General features: G+C 37.2%; 1 protein-coding gene across 1 annotated transcript in view; it reads left to right on the top strand.

Moving 5' to 3' along the window:
• Positions 1-25,525, top strand: part of FMN2 (formin 2) — a 340,819-nt gene that overhangs the window by 242,334 nt on the left and 72,960 nt on the right. The window contains exon 15 of the mRNA XM_058533558.1: positions 23,197-23,248. Coding sequence (XP_058389541.1) covers positions 23,197-23,248 — 52 coding nt within the window. The remainder of the gene's footprint in view (positions 1-23,196; positions 23,249-25,525) is intronic.

Genomic DNA, 25,525 nt, shown 5'->3' with positions numbered 1-25,525 from the left:
TACTAACGACTGCCTCCCACAGATTTCTACTGAGATGCTCCCGCCGACACCTCATACTAAACATCTCCTTAATGTGTTCCATGCTGTATGCTCAGCACCCAGGACATAAGAGACTCCAAATAAATATTTATTTCATAGGTGAATGGGTGAAGGAATGACTTTATCAATTAAACTCAAGATCCTCAGTTCCTCCGCCCTCTGTGTTCCCTATCGTTGTGATGTCACCCATGTGGCTGTCCAAGACAGGGACTTTGGCCTCATTGTTTCTCTTTTTGTTTTTTATATATGTATTTAATTTTATTTTTTTTGTGAGGAAGATCAACCCTGAGCTAACATCCGTGCCCATCTTCCTCTACTTTATATGAGACGCCGCCACAGCACGGCTTAACAAGCAGTGCGTCGGTGCGCGCCCAGGATCTGAACCGGTGAACCCCGGCGCCGTTGCAGCAGAGTGCACGCACTTAACCGCTACGCCACAGGGCCGGACCCTCATTGTTTCTCTTTTAATGAATGTGTGAAAAAATAATATTTAAGTAATGCATGCATCTATTATAAAATTCAGGTATATAATGGGATGTAAGTCTTCTTACTACTACTTTCCTCTATTTTAACCAATGTTACATTTCATTTCCGTCCTTCTACAGATCATTTGTGCGTAGATAAGCATGTATATATGCATAGAAACATATACATTTGTGTTTATATATTTCACTCATGGTTATATTCTTTACATGTTGTTCTTTGCCCCTTGCTTTTCCATTTCTTTTTTCTTTTGAGGAAGATTGGCCCTGAGCTAACATCTGTTGCCAATCTTCCTCCCTTTTTCTCCCGAAAGCCCCCGTAGATAGTTGTATGTCATAGTTGCACATCCTTCTAGTTGCTGTATGTGGAATGCCGACTCAGCATGGCTTGATAAGCGGTCCGTAGGTCTGTGCCCAGGATCCGAACCAGCGAACCCCGGGCTGCTGAAGCGGAGTGCAAGAATTAAACCTCTATGCCACCGGGCCAGCCCCACTTTTTCATTTTTATTATGAAATATTTTATATTTATTTATGTATGTTTTATATTTATTTTATATATAATATAGAAATAGCATATATATGTAAGTTTGTGTGTATGTGTATATATATATATGCTCACACACAACATAAAATTTTATATGTTTTATAGCCATTTTATGTGTAACACAAAAATAAATATATTTTATTATTCTTTAGACTCTCATTATTTGCCATAATTATGTTTTACAAAGTTACCACAAACACTGAATCAGTGAATACTGAACCACTGCTCCTAGGGAGAAATACAGAGTTAGGTTCCCACAGGCTTCTGGTCACAGTTCAGTCACGTTTTCATCATCAATCGGTATACAACCTTGTTTTGTGTACGTTCGTGTTTGAAGACACCTTATTTAATATATATTGGTGATTCATTAACATTGAACTTATGGCCAACGGTGGTATAACTCACACCTGAACCAAGCTTATCTGACACATGTATTTTCTCCGTAAGGCGCATGACAGCCTTCTTGCACTCAGGAACACTAGACAGCACTACAGTACTACACTTGGGGGTCATTTAAGAGAAATCACCCAAAAACCCCCACAAAGATGTGAAAAATGTGTCACTAAGACTGTGAGAAGGACAATTATTTACAATATGAGAGCTGAAGGAAGTCAGAGCATCATTGGTTTGTTCAGCCTCAGCTGGGAATGTGTATGTCAGGGAACTCAGATTTTCCACTGTTCTGCACGTGTCCTTGGGTACAAAGTACTGGAAGTATTGATTTTGGAATTAAAATAAATTTTCGTGAGTAGGCAAATGGCAAATTCACAAATACAGAATCCATGAATAATGAGGATCAACTGTATATGTAAAAGTCATATATGTTATATACATATAACATAAGTAAGGTTCTATGATATATAGTATATATTATAACCTGAATGAGATCTAAAGAATTATAATGAAATGAACAACCATGTATACCCTCCTCAAGGAATAGAACCTGATCAATATGTTCAACTCTTCTGTTTATCCTTCCTCGGTCTTATGCCTATGTTCTCTCCAGACATGGCCACTATCCTGGATTTTGTACCTATCATTCCATGCTTTCTCTTTATAGTTTTGCCAAAAATGTAAATTATAATCCATATATTATTTAGTTTTTCAAGTTTATGTACTTTGTATAAATGGAATTATAAGCATACTCTTCTGCGACTTGTTTTTTCTCCTTTGAATATGGTTCTTGAGATTCTTCCATGTTTATGCATCATGGCTCTATTTTGTTAATTTTGACTCCATTGTAGTAATATACCACACCACAACTTCTCTCCTGTTCTTTCCCTTTTTTAGCTAATACGAAAAATGCTTATATGAACATTTGTGTTCACAACTCCTGGTGTACATGCATACTCTCTCTTTATGGTACAAATCTAAGAGAGCAAACATTTGCTGGGTCATAGGGTATATGGATCTTCAGCCTTCAAGGTAAAGCCAAATTGTTTTAAAAAGGGATTAATTCCAATCTACACTTCTACCAGCAGAGTTCAAGTCGTGTCAAATCCTTGCTGGCATTTGGTTCTTAGATTTAATTTTTTTGGTCGTCCATTGTTTAAAATGGTATTCCATTGAGGCTTTTTTTTTGTTTGCTTATTGCGGTAACATTGGTTTATAACATTGTATAAATTTCAGGTGTATATCATTATACTTCGATTTCTGCATGGATTACATCATGTTCTCATGTTTACCATCCAAATACTAATTACAATCCATTCCATTGAGGTTTTAATTTGCATTTTCCTGTTATTTATGAGATGTAGTGTATTTCCCTGTGTTTATAGTTGTTTCCTCTTGTATGAAATGCCTTTTTGAGTTTTTTAACTCTTTTTCTGTTGATTTGTCTGTCATTTACTTATTGAATTATTAGGAATTCTTTATATATTCAGGATATTAAAACATAGTTAAATTGTTGCAAACACTTCTCCCACTTTAGGGCTTGTCTTTTCACTTTTCTTCGCTGACAACTGATGAACAGAAGTTCTTTGTTTCTATGTAGTGATATTTATCAACCTTTTCCTTAATGGTATATAATTTTTGCCTTTTTTAAGAAATCTTTCCCTACTACAAGTTTATAAAGGTATTATCCTATATTTTCCTGTAAAAATGTCATAGTTTGCTTTCACATTTATGCCTTCAATCTATCTGATTTTTGTTTATGTGTGTAATTGATTTTTATGTATGGTCTGCGAGAAGAATCAAATTTAATTTTCTGGCATGGAGATAATGTTAAGTTGTTTAGTACCATGTAATGGATAGACCATCTTTTCTCTACTAAAATGCAGTGCCGCCACTATTGTATATGTATGTGTAGTTTTCCTAGGTTTTCTCTATACTATTGCTTTGGCCTATGTCCATTCTTCATCCTTATAACAAAACCTGTCACTGTCTTATTTACTGTAGCCTTCTAATAAGACTTGAAATGTGGTAAGATTAGATTCCTACCTTCTTTAGGAGAGTTATGCCTCTTATTGGTAATTTATTCTTCTTTATAATTTTAGAATCAAGTTGTCAAGATCTACCAAAATAATCAATCAATTAGGATTTCGACACAATTGCAGAGTTTATAGATCAGCGTGGGGAGAACTGACATCTTTATGATACTGAGGTTTTCTGTCTATGCACATGACAAAGACTGACATTTATTTATGCCTCTTTTAAAATCTGTCTAAAAAGTGTTACAATTCATTTATTAAGGTCTTCACATAGTTTTTTTTTATAGTCATATTCCTAAGGACCTTATTTTTTGCTATAATTTTGTGAATTACACTTACTATTACTATTTGAAGATATATAAAACTTGAATATTGTATAAAGCTGTTACATTCTAGAAACTTGCTGAACTCTTATCAATACAGTAATTTTTGAATTTTTGAAAAAGTTTTCTCTGTAAAATCAGCACAAATGATGACCATTTTATTTCTTAGTTTATTTTTTTTCCATTTTTTTTTTTTCTGGCCGTATTGCAGTGGCTGGTACCTTCGTTGTCATATGGAAAGGAAGAGTGGACATGTCCCATTGCAAAGGGGCATGATTAGAGGAATGGGAGGAATTATTTTGATCATCTTTGTAAACAAATTACCACAAATTGATTGAGGGTTTTCTTCTCATTCAATTTTTTCCCCTCTACTACTTAGCAAACTATATTCTGTATCTTTTAATGTATACCTTTAATTTTTTAACATGATTCTTTGAGAAAGTCTAAGGTTTAAAATAATATGAGTCCTTTGAGTGCTTTAACTCTAATCTCACCCATTTATACTGATAGGCCCCTCTTTTCCAGTGTTGTAGTATCATCTTATGTTTTTATAACCAATACCATTTTCTTTGTTTACCATACCATGGCTTCCTATATGCCTTCCTTCTAAGATGCCTTTTCTTCCTCCTGAAGTGTACTCTTTAAAAGTAACTTTGATGTGAGACTCTGGATTGTAAACTCTCTGTTTTTGTCTGGGTGGAAATATACATCACGCTTGTTTTTTGAGAGATAGGTTTGCTAATTATAAAATTCTGGGCTGAAAGTAAATTCCTTTCAGGAGTCTGGATGCCTCTGCCTCTTCCTTCCCTAATTGCGCTGGCAACTCTGCTTTGGTCCAATTTTTGTTTCTAATCTAAATTTTCTCTCAGGCTCTTTTATGTTTTTCTATTTCTCTTTATGTTTATCTTGGCTAATGGTCAGGGGGCACTGCCAACCAAGAACTATTTTAAAATAAATTCTTGCCTTGTATTTTAGGATCTCTCATTGTGGATTGAGGCCCAAGGCAGTGTGATTGCCCGTTTGGGGTTATGGGCTCTTATGTGAGGGGGTGTCGCCTCCCATCCAGAGCTACAGGAGAGATGGACACATTTCCTCAGTGTCTACCTTAATTGGGTAATGCTTTTCAGTTTCTTCTTTGCTGAGGGGCTGTCTCTTTGGACACCCTGGAGGATTCTAGGCCTGTTCAAAATTTTCCTTTATGGCCTTTCAAACTACAGCTCCAGGTTGCTGGGTTTAGTGATGCCCTAAGGCAGTGTCTGCTTACACCTCTTTGGAGTCTTGCTCCTGTTTTGTTTTTATGACCTCAGAGAATTTTCCTTATTTTCTAGCCAACTCAGCCATGCATTACAGTTTATTTTAATCCAGCATCTTTGTGTGCTTTGTTGTGAAACTTTTTGATATCTAATCCTTAGTATGATTGAACATAGAGGCTTATCTTGGATTTTTTTCAATTAAAATATCTTTGAGATAATTTTGCATCAGTCCATTCTTCTTAATGACTTCATAGTATTCCATCGTAGAAGTGCACCAAAACTTATTTGCTCGTTTCTTTACTTATAAACCTTCTCTCCTACAATGTTGCCTTTAAAAGAAAAAGATTGCAGAGAATAAATGTGTACATTTCTCATAGTGCATCCTTGTACAATACATTCCTAAATGTGGAACTATTGGGTCAAAAGCAATAGTGGCCTTGTTCCTCAGGCCTCCTTTTCCCATATGCTCCTCCCAACCTTGCCTCTCTCATCTAATCGTTACTAAGTTTTGTGGATTTCCTCAAACATGTCAACTTCCCTCTAATTCCATTGTATTCACCCTATCCTAGCTCAGAGTAATCTCTTGGTTTTATGATGCTAATCCCTTCCTAACACGTCTCATTTTCCCTGTTATTGTCATTCTCTTATGGTACAATCACCAATGAACCTCATAATAACCTGCAGTCTTCTGGGAAAGATTGAATTATGTTCAGTATCATGATTATTAAAGTATATGAATGCTCATTATATTTTTAAAATTTTTTTTCTGGTTATGATTTTTTTATTAAAGTATAATTGACATAAATATTTTGTTGGTTTCAGGTGTATATCGTAGTTATTCTATATTTATATATATTACGAAATGATCACCATAAGTCTAATTACCATCTGACACCCTACAAAGTTATTACAATATTATTGAGTGTATTCCCTATGCTATACATTACATCCCTGTGACTTATTTATGTTATAATTGGAAGTTTGTACCTCTTAATCCTCTTCACCTATTTTGCTGGCCCCACAACCTCCCTCCCATCGGGCAACCACCAGTTTGTTTTCTGTATCTATGAATCTGTTTCTGTTTTGTTTGGTTCTTTGTTTTGTTTTTCAGATTCCACATCTAAGGGAGATCATTATGGTATTTGTCTTTCTCTGAATTATTTCATTTAGCATGATACTCTCTAAGTCGATCCACGTTGTCACAAATGACAGAATTTTATTCTTCTTCAGGGCTGAGTAATAATCCATTGTGTGACTGTACACACTATATTTTCTTTTTTTTTCCTTTTTAATTTATTTATTTTATTGAAGTATAGTTGACATACAATATTATGTTAGTCTCAGGTGTACAACATAGTGATTCAACACTTGTATACATTATGAAATGATCACCACGAGAAGTGTAGTAACCACTGTGTCACCAAAGTTATTACAATATTATTGACTGTATTGCCTATAGTGTACGTTATATCCTTGTGACTTATTTATTTTATAACTAGACATTTGTATGTCTTAATTCCCTTCACCTATTTTGCCCAACACCCCACTACCCTCCTGTCTGGCAATCTCTACTTTGTTCTCTGTATCTATGAGTCTGTTTCTATTTTGTTTTATTTGTTTTGTTTTTTTATATTCCACATATAAGTGAAATCATACTGTATTTGTCTTTCTCCATTTGACTTATTTCGCTTAGCATAATACCCTCCAGGTCCATCCATGTTGTTGCAAATGGCAAGATTCAATTCTTTTTTATGGCTGAGTAATATTCCATTGTATATATACACCACATCTTCTTTGTCCATTCCTCTATTGATGGACACTTAGATTGCTTCCATATCTTGGCTATTGTAAATAACTTGTTGTTGTATAATTGTTCGTAGTAATCTCATGATCCTTTGTATTTCTGTGGTGTCAGTTGTAACATCTCTTTCATTTCTGATTTATTCAGGCCATCTATTTTTTTTTCCTTGGTAAATCTGGCTAAAGGTTTATTAATTTTGTTTATCTTTTCAAAGAACGAGCTCTTAGTTTCATAGATATTTTCTATTGTTTTTTTGTTTCTATTTCATTTGTTTCCACTCTGATCTTTATTATTTCTGTTTTTTTACTAACTTTGGGCTTTGTTCTTCTTTTTCGAGTTCCTTTAGGTGTAAAGTTAGATTGTTTATTTGGGAATTTTCTTGTTTCTTGGGGTAGGCCTGTAGCACTATGAACTTGCCTCTTAAAACTGCCTTTGCTGCATCCCATAGATTTTGGAAAGTTGTGTTTCCGTTTTCATTTGTCTCAAGGTATTTTATGATTTCCTCTTTGATTTCTTCATTGACACTTTGGTTGTTTAGTAGCATGTTGTTTAGTCTCCACGTGTTTGTGTTTTTTCCAGTTTTCTTCTTGTAATTGATTTCTAGTTTTGTACTGTTGTGGTTGGAAAAGATGCCTGATATGATTTCAGTCTTCATAAACTTATTGAGACTCGTTTTGTGGCCTAACATGTGGTCTATCCTGGAGAATGTTCCATGTGCTCTTGAGAAGAATGTGTATTCTGCAGTTGTTGGATGGAATGTTCTGTGTATATCTGTTAAGGTTATTTGGTCTATTGTGTCATTCAAGGCCAATGTTTCCTTATTAATTTCCTGTCTGGATGATCTATCCATTGGTATAAGTGGGTTTTAATTCCTCTACTATTGTTGTATTACTGTCAATTTCTCCCTTTATATCTGTTAATATTTGCTTTATATATTTAGGTGCGCCTATGTTGGTTACATAAATATTATATCCTTTTCTTGGATTGACCCCTTTATCATTATGTAATGTCTTCCTTTGTCTTTTGTTGTAGTCTTTGTTTTACAGTCTATTTTGTCTGATATAAGTATTGCTATCTCAGCTTTCTTTTTGTTTCTATTTGCATGGAATATCTTTTTCCATCTCTTCACTTTTTAGTGAATATCTTTTTCCATCTCTTCACTTTTTAGTCTGCATTTGTCTTTAGATCTGAAGTACGTCTCTTGTAGGCAGCATATATATGGGTCTTGATTTTTCATCCTTCAACCACCCTATGTTTGATTGGAGAATTTAGTCCATTTACATTTAAAGTAGTTATTGATAGGTATGTACTTATTGACATTTTGGTAATGGTTTTCTGGTTGTTTTTGTAAAACAACCAGAAAGAAGAAGAACAACAGAAGTTCTTCTATATTCCTCTCTTCTTCTCTGGGTCTCTTCCCTTGAGAGTGATGACTTTCTTTAGTGTTATGTTTAGATTCCTTTCTCTTTATTTTTTGTGTATCTATTGTAGGTTTTTTGTTTGTGGTTACCATGACATTCATATGTATTGACCTGTGTATATAGCAGTCTACTTTAAGCTGATAGTCATGTAAGTTCGAATGTATTCTAAAAGCTTTACATTTTGACTCTTCTTCTCCTCACATTTTATGTTTTTGATATTTTACATCTTTTATTTTATGTATCCCTTAACTACTTATTGTAGTTATAGTTATCTTGTATCTTGGTGTGGATCTCTTTGGGTTCATCTTGTTTGGGACTCTTTCTGCTCCCTGGACCTGGATGTCTGTTTCCTTTCCCAGGTTAGGGAAGTTTTCAGCATTATTTCATCAAATAAGTTTTCTGCTCCTGTGTCTCTTTCTCCTTCTGGGACCCCTATAATGCTAATGTTAGTACGTTTGATGTTGTCCCAGAGGTCCCATAAGCTATCCTTATTTTTTTTTAATTCTTTTTTCATTGTTTTGATTGGGTGATTTTTACTACCCTGTCTCCCAGATCACTGGTTCGCTCTTCTTTATCATCTAATCTGCTGTTGATTCCCTGTAGTGTATTTTCCATTTCAGTTATTGTACTCTTCAGCTCTGATTAGTTTTCTCATACATTTTTTAATCCTTTGTTGAAGTTCTCACCATGTTCATCCATTCTTCTCTCGAGTATGGTGAGCATCTTTATGACCATTACTCTGAATTTTGTATCAGGTAGATTATCTCCATATCATTAAGGTCTTTTTCTGAAGTTTTGTGTAGTTCTTTCATTTGGAACATATTCCTATGCTTCCTCATTTTGCTTCATTCTCTGTGTTTGTTTCTATGTATTAAGTGAAACTGCTCCCTCTCTCAGTCTTGAAGGAGTGGCCTTGTGTAGGTGATGATCCTTCTCGTTCAACCCAGCCCTAGCTCTTAGTTGTCTCTTGAACCTTTTTGGCTATCTAAACTGCCTGATTTATTCTTGATATGCCCTTTTTGTTGGGGGCGTGCCAAGACATGTCAATGTTCCGAGGGGAGGAATCTCATTTAGCACCTAGTTTCTGGGCTGATTGGGAGCCAGACCCTCAGGCAGCAGCTTTTAAAGTATGCAAATATATACAGTCCCATGGGGCTGCAATTGTAATCCCTGCTCACCTCCAGACCAGGAGGTGTCCCCTGGGCAACAGTTGCAAAAATCGGGGCTCCTGACTAGTGTATAATCTCCTTTTTGTGAGGTCTCATCCAGCTGTAGCAAGGCTAAGGGGGTGCACAAGGATAGTGTCTCCCTTTGTGGGACACTTGAAGCCTGTCCCTCAGGCTGAAGCTCCAGGCTAAGTAAGTAGGCCTTTTCAGAGGAAGACTGGGGTTGTGTTTCAGTCTGCTCTCTGCAGTGCCCTGGGGGTGGTGGCCTGCCAAAGACTATCTTTTCGATTGTTATAGTCTTGTGGAGCTCGGGGATGCCATCCCTTTTGGCTACCAGGGCCAAGTGATCAATGGGTGTCCCTTGTGTAGATTGCGCACATCCGCCGACTTTAGCTAGGCAGCTGGAGAGTGTAGGGGGTGGTGCGCATATGCTGGCTTCAGAAAGGCAGCAGGAAAATGGCTTGCCTGTGTGCGCCTACGGCTTTCAGCAAAGCAGTGGGAGAGTACCATGTCTTGGCGCATTTGTCGGCTTTAGGCCGGGAATGGGAGAATACTGCAACTGCTCATTTGCCCCAGCCCCAGCCAGGGGTGGGGTACTGTCACAGCTACCTGTGCTCACAGACTTTAGCTAGGGAGCGGGAGAATGCCATGACCACTTACGCCCTCCCGCCCTAGCCAGGAAGCTGTGGAGTGCTGTGACCACTGGAGCTCTCCGGCTTCAATGAGGTGTCAGGATAATGCCACGACTGCTCGCCCCTGCATCCAAGCTGGCCCACCTGTGTTGGCCGGTCAGGCAGGGAGCATAGCAATGGTGTCTGCCAGCACCTCCACCTCTGGGGATTGTTTCCATCATCCCCCGCCTCTCCAGCTGATGCTTTTAGATTTGCAAATGACTCTCCTTCACCTATAATCTCAGCACTTTTCAAGCTGCTGTTATTTTGCTGGATCTTCGGGTGAACAAGATGCACACCTGCCCCTTAAGAGGAGAATCTCAGTTTCCTATAGCACTTTGGGACCTTGGATGTCAGCCCCACTGGTTTTCTAAGCCAGACGTTTTGGGGGCTCATCTCTCTGGTGTAGATCCCAGGGGCTGGGGTGCCTGATGGGGGGCACCAACCCCTCCCTCCTTCAGAAGAAGCACCTGTCTGGTGAGATCCCTCCCTATTGTATTGTCACCACAGTGGGGATGGTTTTTTTTTTTTTTTTTTTGCCAGATTGTGTCCTTCTCAATGTGGTCCTTGTGTTGTGAAAAGCAGTTCCTTTAACTTTCAGATCTTTTTCAGAGAGAAATGATGGCCATATGTAGCTATAAATTTGGTGTGTCCATGGGAAGAGGTGAGTTCAGGCTCTTCCTACACTGCCATCTTGGACCCCCTTCATTATAGTTTAGATTTATTTAGATTATATCTAATATATTTTAAAATGTCAAATATCTGAATTATATTTTTAAAATATTTCCTATTTGCCTCCATGTTAGATAATAAACTGTTAATTGCATATTTTTTATGATTAAGCTTCAACTTTCCTTCCTTGGGTCCTGGGCACTTGAGTAGGATCCACCATGAGGATGAATCCTGACCAAATCATTAGGTTCTTGTAGCAGAACCCCAAACACGTTCCTTACCCCAAACATATTCCTTAATGGCTGATGTGACACTTTCTAGTTTTTTGACAAAAAATCATCTAGAGATTGAAATCATGACTACTACTTTAAAAATTTTAAACCTCTTTTGTTAAAGCAATTCTGGTATAATGAAACCAAAGGATCTTTTTCTATAGTTACTTAAGAAATGTCAACATGTTGATTCAGAGGGAAATACTCGTAACTTAATAAATTTAACCATTTAGAATTACAAAGATTTCCGGTTAATGTTTAAACTCTGTCAGTCTGTTAATTTTCTATTTGACAGATGTTCTTACTGGGTGTTACGTGGGCACTAGGTACATTAGAATTGAGGGAGTATGTCTAAGTAGGATGTCTCTGGTTACCTATCTCTACTCTGAAGATGAGTAACACTTATGTGGCATAGATCTGGGGCACAAAACAGTGCATCGGTGTAAGTACCCATCTCTCCCTTGTAAATGGATAAAATCTTAGTAAGATATTCATAAAGCAAGTCAACCTATGAGAGAAGTCATCTAACTCAGATGGCAAGTGGTCTCATCTCATGTGCCAAATCTGATAGATTGACAGTGGCTTCTTGGACCCCTGTTTTGGGGATAATTCTTAAATTTTAACTGGATTCTTGAATTTCTTTTTAATTATTTTATTTTATTTCATTTTGCTGAGGAGGATTTGCCCTGAGCTAACATCTGTGCCAGTCTTCCTCTATTTTGTGTGTGGGTCGCTGCCACAGCATGGCTGCCCACAAGTGATGTAGGTCTGCACCCAGGAACCAAACTTGGGCCACCAAAGCAGAACATGCTGAACTTAACCACTAGACCACAGGGCCAGCCCCCTGGATTCTTGAATTTTAAAGAGTAGCTTGAATAATTAGGTTTATTGTGAATAGTGTTTGCATGAGATACCTTTTTCTATTCTTTTACTTTTGACCTAAATGTATATTAATATTTTAAGTGGGTTTCTTCAAGAGTGCGTATAGTTAAATCTTTTATATCCAAGCTGAAAATCTTTGCCTTTTAATTGGAGTGTTTAGACCACTTACATTTAATGTAAATATTAATATGTAAATATTAATATGGTTTGATTTAATTCACCATCTTTATATTTGTCTTTTATTTGTCCCATTTCTTTTCCTTTTTTCCCTCTTTCCCTGCCTTGTTATGGATGAATTGGGTATTTTTGAGTATTCTATTTTATTTCTACCATTGGCTTATTATCTATACCTTTTTGTTTTATCTTTTAAATGGTTTCTCTCGAGTTTACATTGTGCCTCTCTAATTTATTACAGTCTACCTTCAAATAATGTTATTCAACTTCAAATATAATCTAAGTCCTTTACAACAGTATGTTTCCATTCTCCTTCCTGTTCTTTGTGTTGTTGTTGTCGTATAGTCTACTTCCATATATATTGTAACCAAAGCAATGTATTGTTCATACTTTTGCTTTTAACAGTTATCTTTCAAAGAAATTTAAAAATTAGAAAATGTCTTTTATATTTATCTACATAATTAGCATTTCTAGTTCTTTTCAGTCATTTATATAGATCAAAGTTTCCATCTGGTATCATTTTCTTTCTGCTTGAATAACTTTCTTTAACATTTCTTGTTGGGGGCGGCCCAGTGGTGCAAGCGGTTAAGTGCGCGGGCTCTGCTGCGGCAGCCTGGGATTCGCCGGTTCAGATCCTGGGCGCGCACCAACGCACTGCTTGTCGAGCCATCCTGTGGCGGCATCCCTTATAAAGTAGAGGAAGATGGGCACGGATGTTAGCTCAGGGCCAATCTTCCTCAGAAAAAAGAGGAGGATTGGCATCGATGTTAGCTCAGGGCTGATCTTCCTCACAAAAATAAAAAATAAATAAATAAAAAAAACATTTCTTTTTATGTAGATCTGCAGATGCCAAACCTTTTAGCATTTGATTGATTGATTGATTGATTCTACCTCCATTTTTGAAAGATATGTTCACTGGATATAGAATTGTCAGTTGACAGGTGTTTTTTTCCTTGCCAAACTTTCAGATATTCTCTTTCTTGTCTTCTGCTTGCGTGGTTTCTCATAAGAAATATGTATTAGTTTCCTATTGTTGCTGTAACAAATTACCCCAACCTTGTTGGCTTAGAACAGAACAGATTTATTATCTTACAGCTCTGGAGCTTGGAAACCCAAAATGGGTTTCACTGGGTAAAATCATGTTGTCAGCAGGTCTTCCTTCCTTTTGGAGACTCTGGGGCAGAATCCACTTCCTTACCTTTTTCAGATTCTAGAGGTTTTCCACATTCCTTGACTCAGGCCTCCTTGCATCTTTAAAGTCAGCAATGGCTGATAGAATTTTTCTCATGCTGTATCATGTTGACACTGACTTTCCTGCCTTCTTTTCACTTATAAGGACCCTGTGATTACTTTGAGCCAACCTAGATAATACAGGATGACCTTCTCATCTCAAAATCAGCTGATTAGCAATATTAATTTCATCTGCAACCTTAATTTCCCCTTGCCATGTATATTCCCCTTGCCATAACATATTCACAGATTCTGAGGATAAGGATGTAAACATCCTTGGAAGGCCTTATTCTGCCTACCACAAAGTCTTTAGTAATTTTTATTTTTGTTCCTTGTTACAGAATGTGTTTTCCCCCACCTCTGGCTGTTTTAAGTTTTTGCCTTTATTGCTGATTTTTAGGATTTTGATTTTAATGTGCATTGGTGTATGTGTATTCATGGTATATATTTGCATTTATCTTGCTTGGAGTTAATTTACCTCTGGGATCTGGGAGTTTATAGTTTTTATCAGATTTGAAGAACTCTTGGCCATTATTCCTTCAGTTACTTTTCTGCCCTTTCCTTCCAAAACTCCAGTTACACACATGCTGGACTATTTACTATTGTCCTGAGGTCATCAAGGCTGAGTTGGCTTTTTCAGTCTTTTCTTATATATGCTTCAGTTGAAATAAATCCTATTGTTTTGTCTTCAAGTTCATTGTTCTTTGCTTCTGAAATATCTAATCTGATGCTATTTTCATTTTCAAGTGAACTTTCATTTTCAAGTGAATTTTTCATTTCAGGTACTATATTTTTTATTTCTACAAGTTTCATTTGGTTCTGTTTTTGTATCTTCCATTGTTATAGACTGCATGTTTGTGTCCCCCAGAATTCATATGTTGAAACCCTAACCCTCCTTGTGATGGTAGTAGGAGGTGGGGCTTTGAGAAGCAATTATGTTGTGAGAGTGGAGCCCTCAGAAATGGGGTTAGTGCCCTTATAGGAAGAGACATGAGAGAGCTTGCCTGTCTCTCTGCTCTCTGCCATGTGAGAATACAACAGGAAGTTGACTGTCTGCAAACCAGTAAGAAGGCTTTCACCAGAGTCCTACCATCCTGACACTCTGATCTCAGACTTGTAGCCTCCAGAACTGTGACAAATGAATATTTATTGTTTAAGCCACTCAGTCTTTGGTATTTTGTTACAGTACCCTGAGCAGATGAAGATCCATTTTTCTCCTGTGTTCATGTTTTTCCCTTAATATTTGAGAATAGTTATAATAGCTGCTTTAGTTTTGTTTGCTAGTTCATCTCTTGGCATTCCTGGGCCTATTTCTATTGACTTATTTATCTTCTGGTAATTGATTCCATTTTCCTAATACTTGGTTGGTCTAGTAATTTATTAAGTGCTAGGCGCTGTGATCGTTATGTTGTTGAGTATATGGAGTTTGTGTATTATTCTAAAGGAGTATTTGGCTTTGTTTGGTCGACAATTTAAATTAATTATGACTCAGTTTGATCCTTTAAGGCATGTTTTTAAGCTTTGCTGGAGGTAACCTAGAGTACCCATTACCTCCCCACCCTAGCGTCTCCAATAACTGTCCTATCCCAGATAGTCAGCAACAGCTCTCCACTCTAGCTCCTCAGACCTTGAACATCTCTTGGCCCTGTATGAGCTATGGAAATCGTACAATTCATAGCTCCTTGGTTCTTTGCTTTGACTTACAGAATTTCACGCTGTATACATGCTGCCTAAAACTCAGAAAAACTCAGAGACCTCAATATAGATTTCTAGCCCTTCTTTTCTGCAAGCCTATTTCTTCTCTGACACTCTGCTCCTCAACTTTCAGTCATTTTAGACTCCCCAAACTCCTATGTCTGTTTCCTCCACTCAGCAAGACTGGTTGGCTTATTTGGGTTCTCCTTCCCAGGGCCCACAATCTGGAAATTGCCTGCAGACAAATCCAGGAAGATGATAGGGCTCAACTAGTTTGTTTACCTTCTTTCAGACATCAGAGTCCTGTGCAGCCTGTTGTCCAGTACAAGAAAACTGTTGTTTCATATACTTTATCCAGTTTTCTGGTTGATTACAGCAGGAGGGTAAGTTTGGTTCTTGTTTATCAAATCTAGAAAAGGAAATCTCTTTCCATTGGTTTATCAGTCTCCTTTGCTTTACTTCTTGTAATATCACACCATAAGAGGCTGGACCTACCTCTGTACACAGCTTTTTGGCCAGCTACTTTCCATTATATTTCCCATCTTGTCTCCATTGTGATCTTCCTTCTTGACATCTTGGACTATGGTGCACTTTTGCTTCTGCACCTTTGGTCCTGTTGTTTGTTATTTAAATGCCCTCTCCAGTCTCTGCCTCTTTTTTCACTTGGCTAACACTTGTTCATCATTTTATTTATTTATTTATTTATTTATTTATTTATTTATTTATTGGTGAGGAAGATCGGCCCTGAGGTAACATCTTTGCGAGTCTTCCCCTATTTTGTACGTGGGATGCTACCACAGCATGGCTTGATGAGCAGTGTGTAGGTCTGCGCCTGGGATCCAAACCCACGAACCCCGGGCTGCTGAAGCAGAGCACATGAACTTAACCACTGTGCCACCGAGCTGGCCCCATTGTCCATCATTTTAGTCCCAGCACAGTGCATTGCCTTTCTCCTTTCCTTACTAACTTCTCTCTCGATAGGTAAGTGTTTCCCTTAACTGTGCTCATGGACTTGACAGTATGGCTTTGGAGTCAGACTGCATAGGTTTGAATCCTGTCTTTCTCTTAATATTTCTGGTATTTATTTAAATTTATTTAACTGCTTATTTAAGGCAAATTATTTAAATGCTTATTTAAATGTCTCTCTTTTCATCTAACATTTTCTTGAAAGGAAAGACTATATAATATTTATCTTTGTATGAGTCCCTAACAAAGTATCCAAAACATACTGAACACTCGAAGTTTGGTTGAAATATTGTGACATTAAATTATGTGGCTTTTGTTTCTAGGATTGGAATTCCCTAGCCTTCCTACTATAATTCAAGCATTGCTTTGGCAAGTAAAGTTAGGAGGAAAAGAAAACACATCAGGAAAGGTTCTGGTTTTCAGATTTTTATTTCAAGCAGTTTTGTATTTTGGTAATTTGAATCTACAAATTAGAATTAATTGGTGGTGTGTTTAATATTGAAAACTCTATCTTAAAACATGCACTTGCATATTTTTAGTTAAAGGCTTATAGAGATTTTTGTTTTATCTCAAGGGTCCTAATTTGAGTTCAGCTTGGAATTAGTAAGAAAATGTACTTGATTATCTTCTTCAATAAGGTACTTGTTACTTGGTAAAGAAAAAGTAAAGGAATTTGCCCTGGGTGTGTCTTCATTTTTATGCTGCATTAGTGAAAGTCTATAAGAGGTTTGCTTAGCCTATAGGTAGAGTAATATAGATTTTGGGTATGTCTTTTTTTTTTAATTAATTCGTTAATTAATTAATTAATTTATTTTTACCCCCAAAGCCCCAGTAGATAGTTGTATGTCATAGCTGCACATCCTTCTAGTTGCTGTTTGTGGGACGCGGCCTCAGCATGGCTGGAGAAGCGGTGCATCAGTGCGTGCCCGGGATCCGAACCCAGGCCGCCAGCAGCGAAGCGCGCGTGCTTAACCGCTAAGCCACGGGGCCGGCCCCTAGGTTTTGGGTATGTCTTGATATAAAAAATTAGGTGGAGGAAACAGTTTTACATTTGGAAATCAGCATCCCTTTTACACTGTGTTGTCTACAGAATGTGAAACTTATTAATGCTCATCATGTTTTCCCATGTCTTTTTCACTTTGCATTTAAAACAAAGATTTAGAAAGATTTCACTGAGGACCACTTCAATAACTATATCAGGCTGGGTGATAATAGCACACAACTTTCTTGTATTTTAGGTTTGGCCGGAAGCCACATACATTACATTTTTGAATTAGGCATCATTTACTATAGTGTGTATGTTTTTTGAGTTCTTTTATAGCAAGCACCTATATGTTATGTTTATATACATATATATTTCTAGGGACACAAATGGCTTATATTTTTAGGCACAAGGTTGAAATAGCCCTCAGTATGAAGTATAAGTTGGCTGTGAATTATTGCAGAGGCCAAGTTGTAATTTTATACTATGTAGATATTGGCTTTCTTCCTCCCAGGAGTATTCCGCAGCATTTGTTTTATTGTCCTAAAAACATTTGCAGCATTAAGGAAGGAATGCATTGAGACTTAGTTATTTCTTTGCTATCTAAGGAAAGAAATTCTGATCGTCATTCCCTGTCTGACATGTATAAACCTCCTAAATTTACTTGACTTTCAGTTCATTGTCAAAAGGAGCAGTGTCTCAAAAATCTCAAAGCCAGAGCAATATGTCTACAATTCAATGACAACTTTAAATGACTCAGAAGAAAGGCTCTGCATCTGTCTAAGAAATAACCCATATTGGCTGCACTTAAAAGCAACTGAAATGCACATTCATAGCTAATTATAAACAAAAACTAGTTAACACTTTAAATAAAAGGAAAAATAGCAAAAAGATTTAGAGCCTAGACAAGCAGATGAAAGGGTTCTAAGTCTCCTTGCATCTGATATTACTCAAATGCAACTCTGCCTCCAGTTACCTGGGAATACATGGTATTCCCTTCTGAAAACCCAGGATCAGAAAGGGCGTCCGTTCTGTGCCTCTGCTTACTCACAGCAGTTTGGAACAGGATCAGCAGAAATATTTAACATTGCAAAAGAGTGTGGAACTAGAGAAGCGACTACAGACACTAATCACTGGGTCAAAATAGTAGCTTAGTAGGACGGCAACCACCAGAAAATATTTGTGGAGGCTGAGATTTTGGGAAGGAAGTGTTTTGCTGTTGGAGAAGACATCGCTGAATGCCGATGTGCTGAAACCAAATCATTAAAACACTATTTTTAACTGGTTGCATATTTAGAGGCATAAGACTGTCCATGCCAATTGGTAGATTGGCCCTGAAAGGTAATCTTATACCCTAACCCTAAAATAAATAAATAGATGGAAAAAAACTTAATGAAATAAACAAATAAAGGCTGCCTCCTAAAGAGTTCAGTGTTGCTTTTATCATATGGTTTCAAACACAGGCTTCCTTGGCCTCAAATTGCAGGTCTCTAGTTCTCCAGATTTGGGGGGAAAGGGGAACCGTTCCTACAACAGTTGCAATAGTCTGATTAATATCTAAGACCCAGTTTGCCCCTGAAGTGCAGCCACTGGTTGATCAATTTCTATAAGGTCCATTTATTTCTACAATTTTAGACTTTAGGTCTGTTAAAGTGAGTTACTGATATTCTCTGGAGATTGTCAGTACAAACCACTCTTTACTTTACTTCTTTCTTAAACCACTCTTCCTTAACTCTTTCTTAAACCACACTTTCTTAACCCTCTCCTTCCCTCCAGTATCAGTAGAGAATTGATTGCTTTATTTCACCATCTTGGTTCTCACCCTTCTCCGCTTCAAACTCGGTTTTCAGTATATTCAGTCTCAGGACATTTTCTTGGCAGAGCAGCTCAAACATCAAGATATGAATGGTTACCCATAATATGTACGGAATAAAAATGGTATGCGTTAGAGGAGCGTTGCAAACTTTTGAAAAATCATTTTATCTGTTGGATTTCAGTAGTTTCTCCCTAAATTTACAAAAGACACTGTCGTCTCCCTACAGCAATTTCATTTACTGCTGTGCCTTGAAAAAAAGCACTAGGCGACTGTTGGCCTCTGTTTATGCTATAAGCATTGGGACTTGTCCTATGAAAACAACTACACACAAATTAAGTAGAAACAAAAAGAAAGAAAAGGTATTAAATATATCTTAGAATTATTCCTTGATTTTGTAAAGATCTTTGAGTCCACTATGATATTTCTTGGCCTGTAATTTCTTTATATCGTTACAAGGAGGCACCTTCTTTTAGCAATATGTAAACCTCATTCTGAATCTGGACTCTATCTACAGAAGAGTTAAGAAGAAGGTATTTGGTGCTCCTGCGGTGGAAAACTTTTTGCATTTTGAAAGCAACATATCCCCGTCCTTTTTTATAGTCATGGTGATGTGGAGAGGACAGGAAAGACAGGAGGATTATTACTGTGCTTATACGTTCCTTAATCAGGCAACTCAGTGAAGAAGAAATTACCCTGTTTTCATGAAAAGGAAAAGTTATTAAATCGAAGTGATTATAAAAGTTATTAAAATCAAACACAACATAGTGGCTGATCTAGAATCAGACCCAGGTCTGCCTGACTCTGAATCTCACGTTCTAACCCCCAGCACTGACCCTGGTGGGATGTGAAAACGAGAGGCAGAGTGATCGAGAGCAGCTTGCCAAAGAAGTGTAGCTTTCTCATGTGAGGTGTGGGAGAGGCATTGTTCCCAGAGATCTCAGGCCTGGAGGCCCGTGGGCAGTGGTGTCCACTAGGAGTCACACAGATGCCTCTGTTGAAGGCGGTCCAGGCTTCCTGGGAGGCTGTGGCCCACGGAACCTCGGGCGATTGGGTGACAACTGAATGATCGCCACAAACCAAGCCTTGTGCCTCTTTGTCTATTTTAAATGCTTTTTTAGCTTTCCTATAGTTACCGTTATCATGAATGAGTAGAAGGCTGCCATCTTCATTTGATAAGTCAGAAAAGAAACGAGCAATGTGCTATAAAGAATGGGAAAATTAATCTTACTTGAAGTATAAAGTTAGAATCTTTTATATCTCTTCTCATATAGTTCGTTTCATATACTTGATTGTAATGAAGTTTATTGATAGCAGGCTGTAAATATGTAGGCAACTGCTTCTAAAAGTAACACTGGCTTTCTAAACTAGGCACAAAGCCCTCTCTGCCATTAGAAATTAACTGCAAATAATTTTTATATTTCTTAAAAAATAGGTCAGGGAATAAAATAATTAGCAATACGAAGTTTACATGGTTTATAGACAATAATCTTATTTCTATGTCACCTTCAGCTTTTACTTGAAAAGCTGGATGACACACAGCCTGCCAAAGTTCTTCCTCAAACAGAGAAACACAGTTGGTCTAAGATTTTGGTCATTGCATATGATTAGCTTGGGTACTTCCTAAACGAATGGCAAAGTTATTCTTATTTTGTTCCTAAAAGGTATCTTAATTTTCACTAACTTAATTACATTGTATTTTAGTTTGGTAGATTACATCCTCATTTTGGTTTCCCTAAAGAAACCAAATCCTGCATTTGTCACTAAGTTAACATCATAAGTGTGTTTAAAAGAATTTTGACAACAAAATGTTGATGGTGTGTTTATATAAGCATTATGGTGGAAAACGCTATCTCAGTGTTCCCAGAAAACTGAATTGCACCCCAACTTTTCAGAAAGCTTTTATTTCTAAGATTGCCATACAAAGGAAAATCTGTTCAGTTCATTGAACTGTTGACTCTACATCAAGAGTTGAAATGTGTACTCTAATGCACTTTCTTTGATCTCTCATTTGACTGTTTATCAAAGCTGATTACAGTTTGAATATACAAATCCTCTTAGCTTCAAAATCATGTAAAAATAATGGATAATAGGGCATTTTTAAGTATTCTCTTCTATTCCAATTTGGTTTTGTGATTGTAATATGGCTCTCAGGTTTAGGAAGAGGGTCTGTTTTTATGTTTTGTTCCTTTGGTAAGAATCAGTCTTCTGCCACGTTGGATTAAGTGTTTTTTCAGCCAAACTTGCTCAGGCAATGAAGCAAGAGCTGTTTCAGTACACATCAAAAGGAACCCTTCTGAACAAATGAAAATGACTTCATTCCACTCACCACCGTTTAGGGGCTTATGCTTTTTGAAAAGCTGTATGTATGTGTTTTCTTTATCTGCCTATAATGTTGAAACAGAATAAAATAGCAGTTGATGTATTCAGTTAAACATAATTATGTATTATATTGCTGTAAGAATTTCAAGAGCTTGAAGTCCAACGTTTTCAAAGAACATTTATTTAGTCCCTGCTAGATATTGGAGGCAGTATGCTAAATATTTTGTGTATCTTAACAGATTAATCTATTTGCCAAAGATTACATAGCTAATTTTAGTGGCAGAATCAGGAATAGCACGCAGATCTCTGGCATCGCATTCCAGTGTGTTTTAAATTTCATAAATCATTTACTTTATTCCTCTAAAACAGTCCAGAAATTTTCTTCCAATCTCAGTCTTAATCAGTATTTTACAAAAGAAAAGAAAAGACACACGACGGCAAATGGAAGAATGTCCTTCCTGAGAGTAGTATGCCTTCTGGCGCTGCGTTGTTTTCCCTTAAACAAACTCGATGTGGTTCTAGAATTGCTTCTGGAAGCAAACCGCTTTTATGCTGGGCAGCGCCAGAGCAGATTTTATAAGGCAATAAGTTCGTGTTGGAGCCTTTTCAAAGTAAAATCATGGAACGTTTATTCTGTTTTTTAATATGGCTAACGATTGACCTGTAAGTTTATGTAAACAACCTCAAGTACAAAAAGGGAAAGGGGAAAAAAGCCCTCTGCTGCCAGCTCAGATGATCCCTGTGTGGTTCGGACAGTCCTGGCCCAGAGTGGCAGCATGACATTCCTTTATGGCTCTGCAGATCCTGTGCAGACCTTCGAGCAGCGCTGTCTTGAGGTTATAAAACGGTCGCCGGCCCAGGCTGGACTCCTGTGTTTTAAGTAGTGATGGAGACACTTGGACAGTTCCTGAGTGACCCTGGGTTTGATTTCGAGCATGGTTCCAGTTTCTTATAATCAATTTGTCCTGCTCCACTTTGTCTTCTAATTTCTCCAAGTGGCCACAAGTGTGACCCAAAGGGGAGTGATTGTAAAAGGACAACGTCTTCTTTCACTAGTCCCAGAGTTTTTTAATTGATTTTTTTTTTTTTTTTTGCTTTTTGTCCTGTAGCTTGGTGATTTTCAAAATGGGTGTCACAAACCATTAGTGAAGCATGAAATCAATTTAGGGGGTCACAACCAGCATTTTAAAATCTAAGAGAATGGACTAAAAATGTTAGAGAGCTTTGCATGAAGTAAGAATATTGTTGGAAAATTTGTGTTGTGTATGTGTGAGAGTGTGTGTGTGCGTGTAGAGTAATACATAAATTCCTAGAATGCTTGCTGGTCAGAAACATGCAAGTCACTGCCATACTTATTTTGTGTGGTGGAGGCCTATGTTATTTTATATAATTTGAAAATAGTGATGTAATCTCGTTCCCAAATTTGATTTCTGAGCTGTGTCAGGCTACATTCTTTATTTTTAGACAAAAATGATAGCAAATAAATGGGTACGCTGTCACCTCCCTACTTTCAAGTAGTACACAATGTTGGTCTTTTATCTTGCTCCTCTGTGGGACTAATCTCTGGGTCTACTCACCTGTGGTCTGGTGTGGAGAGCACTAGGGAAGAAGGTCACGTACCATTTCTATTTAGTTTTTCGACTTGGCTTTTGTACTTTTGCTTGAGATAATTGCTTTCAACTAATTATTGGCATTTAAATCCTTGCCAAACACATTTGATGTGAATATGAAATTAGCTAGTGTTTTGTTTTCTCAGGTTAATGTCACTGACTTAAAGACATTACTTAGAAAGAAAAGGAAATTACTTGGAATCTAAAAATTGTAATTGGTTATGTAATATATTTTATCTGTGTCAATATAATGGTATTAACTTAATGAAAATTAAATATGATCTAGTCAATAATACCCATTCATACATTTAAAATAAACTTTGGACTGGAGTACATTAGAATGAATAAAGAATTAAAATATATTTTGTATTATTTGGATCATATTTTGCTTGAGATAGTATAACTATTTATCGTTTATGTCATCTCTCTTTCTTTTCTTGCATTTTTAGCTAAAATTGACCAAGAGGCAGAGGAGAACTCACTGACAGAGACTCATAAATGGTGAGAAATTACTTTCCTTTAATATAATATTTGCTCTCAGAATAGGCTTAGAAAGTGCTTGGTATGTTTCATCTCAAGGAACCCATCCCTAGTTCAATTATTATTTCCAAGCATAAAGGAGAAAGAAACTAATATAAGAGTGTACTTTAATTCCACACTGAATTTCTGAATTTTATTTTTGTGACTCTGTATGATGTATAAATTTGTTAAGTACTGAATTATTAGCTTAGCACCTTCTCTTTAGAATAGGATTTAGGACTGCGGAAATACAAGAGAAAGGAAGGTGGCAAAAACCTGTTTCAAGACAAAAGGATGAAGGGTTTGGTTATAGGAAACTGTTGAGTTTCCACATTCAAAAGTCAAGTCCAGATGGGAAGCCAGCAGCTTCCCTTGCATACAGCTTCACTTCCAGACTGCAGATTTGCAGTCATGGGTGAGCATAAAAAAGTGTCTCAGAAATCTCCCTGCTTCTCTGCTTCAATTTTCTCCTCCTCTCCTCTCTCTCTGTTCTAGTCAGCGTTCTCCAGAAAGCAGAACCAATGAGGTGTGTGTGTATATACATATATGTGTGTATATGCATGTATGTATACGTATGGGGAGAGAGATTGATTCTAAGGAATTGGCTCACAGCAGGCAGGAAATTCTGGAAGGAGTTTATGTTACAATTTGGGTCTGAAAGCATTCTGGAGAGAGAATTCCTTCCTACTTGAGGAACCAGTGTTTTTTTTTAAGCCCCTCAACTGACTGGGTGAGGCTCATCCACATTGTGGAGGGTCATCTACTTTTCTCAACGTCTCCTGATTTAATCTTAATCACGTCTAAAAAATATCTTCGCAACAACGTCTAGACTGGTGTTTGACCCAAAACTGGTTACCATAACCTAGCCAAGCTGATACATCAAATTAACCATCACACTCTCTAAAGAAATCTGATTGCTCTTGAGGGAAAATTTTGATTAAACGAGTTGTCATTACTTTATTAGGCAAGATCCCGTATATTCTGTGAACAGATATCACATATTTAGTAGTTGCTGATTTAATATAAAGGATCGTGCTAGGCAAATTGGTAAACAGAATTGTCCAGTTTCTATGAAAAGCAAAAACTGAAGTCAAGGACTTAAATTATAACAAATAGAAATTTTAGTTAGTTGCATGAAGGAAATACTGACTAATGACAAAATTGTTAGTAAAAGAGCCATCTTTTAGAATTAAACAATTGACTCTGAAATTCAGAAGTAAAAGTAAGAATAATGGATCATATGAAACATTCCCCAAAGAAATAAGTCGGTACTATTTTTGTAGCTGTCTTACATGACCTGGGCAACAGTCAATAGTAATTCCATGCAGGAAGGCAGTGTAACCCTGGCCCGCTGCCCTTTCCAGTCTGACCCTGCCTCTCATGTGTGATAGCTCTGCGGTTTGGGGCCAGTACCATAACCCCAGGACAACAGTTCCTACTTTGTGGGTGAGAATTAAGTGAGATAATCTTTGCCAGATGCTTAGTACTTAGTAAGTGATCAATAGATATTAATTGCTATGCTATTTTCACATCAGTTATCATAATCAGAGATTACAAAAAGTTTGGTGGTAGAAGCAGAAACCAGAGTCAGATTTCAGACTCTGGCCATGTATTTATTTGTTCATTTCGTGTTCCTTACGTATTCATTTCGTCTGCATTGAATCCGGTATTGGGCAGCCTGGCGTGGTTGTGGAGCATAGATTTTGGTATCAGATCTGTATATCTGCGCCTGCTCTAGACTGCTGGCACTGTGGCTCCAAGGATTTACCATAACTTTTGAATTCATGTCCTTACCTGTGAAATAAGAGAAACAGTACCCACATTGTAAGTGGGTGGAAATCAGTTCACAATAATTAAATTAAATGAGTTAGATATATATGTAGAGTACCTATTTCAAATAGCTTTTTCAAAATCCCCTTGTTTTATATTTATCAAAATACTTGAGCTTAGGAGGCCAACTTCCAGAATGAACTCTCTTCCCAATAAGCAACCATTTAACTGGAGAAAATTATATAAAACAATCATTTAACATTTGTAGAAAATGTTCTAAAGGCATCCAGCAAATGGAGAATCATTCATTCAAGAAAATCTACTAAATCTTGGTAAGAACAGTGAGGGTCTATGGCATTCGAGCCGCAACCCAGTCTTTCCAACTGTGTCTTATGGAAACTAATCCAGTCAGGTGCCCTCTCCCAAGCTCCCAGTCTGAGGCTGTCATTTCACCCTGGGTCAGCAGGCTGCCAGCATCGCTCACTCCTC

This window comes from Diceros bicornis, chromosome 38, assembly GCF_020826845.1.
Source record: "Diceros bicornis minor isolate mBicDic1 chromosome 38, mDicBic1.mat.cur, whole genome shotgun sequence".
In the NCBI taxonomy this organism is placed as follows: Eukaryota; Metazoa; Chordata; class Mammalia; order Perissodactyla; family Rhinocerotidae; genus Diceros; species Diceros bicornis.
The sequence above is the reverse complement of the archived record's forward strand: the minus strand, read 5'-3'. Positions and strand labels throughout refer to the sequence as shown.